General features: G+C 40.9%; 1 protein-coding gene across 1 annotated transcript in view; it reads left to right on the forward strand.

The window, feature by feature from the left end:
- Window positions 1-1,669: 1,669 nt before the first annotated feature.
- Window positions 1,670-3,564, forward strand: part of LOC125024958 (innexin inx2-like) — a 3,474-nt gene continuing 1,579 nt past the window's right edge. Inside the window, exons 1-4 of the mRNA XM_047612757.1 lie at window positions 1,670-1,827; window positions 2,429-2,691; window positions 3,077-3,198; window positions 3,422-3,552. Of these exons, the coding sequence (XP_047468713.1) occupies window positions 2,439-2,691; window positions 3,077-3,198; window positions 3,422-3,552 (506 nt within the window). The 5' untranslated portion in view covers window positions 1,670-1,827; window positions 2,429-2,438. The remainder of the gene's footprint in view (window positions 1,828-2,428; window positions 2,692-3,076; window positions 3,199-3,421; window positions 3,553-3,564) is intronic.

Consider the following 3,564-nt stretch of genomic DNA (forward strand, 5'->3'; position numbering starts at 1 on the left):
TTAGTCACTAACTTAACTAACTATATAAGCCAAATCTCGAAAGGCTTAGGAGTCCTGACGAGGAAAACTAAATAGATGAACATCATACCAGATTCAGAAATCAAATAAATTGCCGAGTATTTCTCACAAACTTGCTAAAAAAAGATAAAATAACTTGACAAGTATTTCCGCAAAACTTGCTAAATACAATAGCACTTGCCAGACATTTCCCCAAAACTAGCTTTAAAAAAATACTAAGTTAGCACAACCACACGCCAGGCCAACAGGGTACAGTGCTTCCCCTGAGGACATGCAGGGTTCAATACTTCCCCTGAGGACATGCAGGGTACAACACTTCCCCTGAGGACATGCTGGGTACAGTACTTCCCCTGAGGACATGCAGGGTTCAATACTTCCCCTGAGGATATGCAGAGTTCAATACTGCCCCTGAGGACATGCAGGGTACAACACTTCCCCTGAGGACATGCAGGGTACAACACTTCCCCTGAGGACATGCAGGGTACAGTACTTCCCCTGAGGACATGCAGGGTACAACACTTCCCCTGAGGACATGCAGGGTACAATACTTCCCCTGAGGACATGCAGGGTACAATACCTGCATGTCCGAAGAAAACTAGTACGAGTATAAGCCTAAAAAAAGTGCGTGAAGACGTCGGGTTGACTCTTTGAAGGAAGAGAGGGGAATACGAGGCAACAGAAGTGATATAATCGCGAAAGGAAAATAAGGAATTGTGCAAGACATATTTATACCATCAGCTAATGATAGGTTAATGAAAAGGGTAGAAATGTACAGATATTGAAATGAAAGTAAAGAAGATAAGGGAAGTAGAGATAGCCACAAATCGAATCGCAAATATTGCTACAGTAACAAGAAAATTATATTAATCATAGTCATAATAATAATAATATTAATAATAATGATAGTAATAATAATAATAATAATAATAATAATAATAATAATAATAATGATAATAATAGTGATAATAATGATAATAATAATAGTAATGATGATAATAATAATAATGATAAGTCAAAATACTACTACTACTGCTAATAATAATAATAACAAATCTAATATTGATATCAGTAATAATAATGATAATAATAACAATGATAGAAATAATGTTAATAATAACAATTATGACAATAAAAACAATAGTAATAAGAATAAGTAACAATAATGACTGTAATAATAATGATAATGATAGTAATAATAACAATGATAATAATGATAACATATATATATATATATATATATATGTATAAATATGTGTGTATGCATTTATCCATTTATCCCATCGGTAGATCAGATGCTTCAATATCGCGTTGAAGCCCCGAGATAAACCTTCCTCACTCTCCGGTCTAGTCTGAAATCCCCAAAATGGCGGCGGTTCTCGTTCCCAAGAGCTCCCGCGACAACACAGGAAAGCCCTCGCGGGTACCGGATATGATATCACTTTCGTTCGGACACATCTTTTTATTGCCAGATATCTATTTTTTCCATTATAATAAACCAATTCAAAACTAAACCAGAACACGCCAAAACACTTCCGCTTTGCCCGCGTCACCTTCTCCTTCCGCGACCGCGTTCGGGGCTCCGAAGCGTCTCGCCAAAGGTTTCGAAAAGCTCCCTCGCGAACCAACGCAGTAGGGTTCCTTACTCGGAATCCACGGACGTCACTGCCCGCCGATGGACAGGACGAGCGCCGGCGACGTCAGGGCCAGAAGAGTCAAAGGCGCTCGACCAGGAGGGTGCAGAGTCTCGGTCTTGTCTTCGGGAGGTCAGTTCTCCTGCGACGCTTTGTGCTTCCCGCGAACAAATAGAAGGTTTGTAAAGTGATACGAAAGGATCTTTCGTTTGATATTTTTTGTCAGTTTAGGTTATTTTGATGGTATGTTATATACTTATTTGTTGTTTTTTTTCTCTTGGTATTCTCATTTAAATCTTTGTTTTCGGTTATCAGTTTTTACTTGTGAAGATGGACAAAAGATATATCATAAACGTGAAGTGATCGCCAGTCAGTGATTGAAGAAACAGACGATTGATATAAAACCAGTGCCACAGGATATGCTGATTCAAGCCAGTCGGAAATGTAAAATGCAACATACTGCCAAGAAAAGAATTTTAAACCGTGTTAGTCCGCGTGGATGGTACCGAATTTTCTCAAATCGAATGTCAGTGTTAACTAGTTGTCAAATTTCCCTTCAGGTACTTCAAATTTAAACTTGAACTCGAAGATGTCTTATGTCCAATCTAAGGCATAAAGTATGTAAAGGAGGGTACAGCTGTGAATAACTGGTGTGGAAAGCATTTGAGGTTCTCGGCCACAGCCAGTTTCACCCAAAGCGTGGTAACACCGCGTCGTGGCTTGGTTTCCCGTGGCTTCAAGGGACAGCAAATGACTCCTTCGTCTTTCTCCTCCTCCAGTTAGCTCAAGATGGTGGTCAACATCTTCGGGGCGCTGGTGGGGCTCGTCAAGGTCCGGATCGCCCACACAAACATCGACAGCAGCGTCTTCCGCCTCCACTACAGATGGACGACCTCCTTCTGCTACCTCGCCTGCTTGCTCGTCGCCGCCTCGGACTTTATAGGGAATCCTATTACGTGTATGAGTGGCGGGGGCGTGGTCGCAAAGCCTATAAATACCTATTGCTGGATTGAGTCTACTTTTACCATCAATATTTCGGCTCGTAAGTGGACATTTGTTTTAAGTGGACATTTTCTTAACTCTCTCTCTCTCTCTCTCTCTCTCTCTCTCTCTCTCTCTCTCTCTCTCTCTCTCTCTCTCTCTCTCTCTCTCTCTCTCTCTCTCTCTCTCTCTTTCTCTCTTTCTCTCTCTCTCTCTTTATCTCTCTCTCTCTCTCTCTATCTCTCTCTCTTTCTCTTTCTCTCTTTCTCTCTCTCTCTCTCTCTCTCTCTCTCTCTCTCTCTCTCTCTCTCTCTCTCTCTCCCTCTCTCCCTCTCGCCCTCCCTGTCCCTCTCCCCCCTCTCCTATGAAAATAGACCCATTGCACATATCCTTTTGACACACCCAGAAAAGATCACAAAGTGCTCACACTCATGCTTACTTTCCAGCTGAAGAATCTACCTTTTACCACGGGAATAATTTCCACGGTGTCGGACAGTATGACCCTGACAAGCATACCCAAACATTCCATGCCTATTACCAATGGGTTCCCTTCGTCCTGTTTTTCCAGGTAAGTCACAAGTTCATAATAACTATGTTCATAATAACTATCATAATAACTATGGTTGTTTATATTCTCTTTGTGTACATACAGCATACGAATGTTTGAATTAACTGTTGAAAGGAGGTGTCTAAGATACCAAGTCTGCATAATTTGTTTATAAGCCTAAACATTATTATTCTTATAAGTGACTTGAAAGAAATAATCTCTTTACACCCTTTTCTCTCTCAAGGGCTGCCTTTTCTACCTGCCTCACCTCTTGTGGAAGGCAAAGGAGAACAAGATGGCGAACACACTCCTTCAGGGTCTCAACAGGAACTCGATCTGCGAAGATACTGAGAAGAAGAAGGAAAATATCGTTAAGTAAGTTATTAT

The sequence above is a fragment of the Penaeus chinensis genome, chromosome 4 (genome assembly GCF_019202785.1).
Source record: "Penaeus chinensis breed Huanghai No. 1 chromosome 4, ASM1920278v2, whole genome shotgun sequence".
Classification (NCBI taxonomy): domain Eukaryota; kingdom Metazoa; phylum Arthropoda; class Malacostraca; order Decapoda; family Penaeidae; genus Penaeus; species Penaeus chinensis.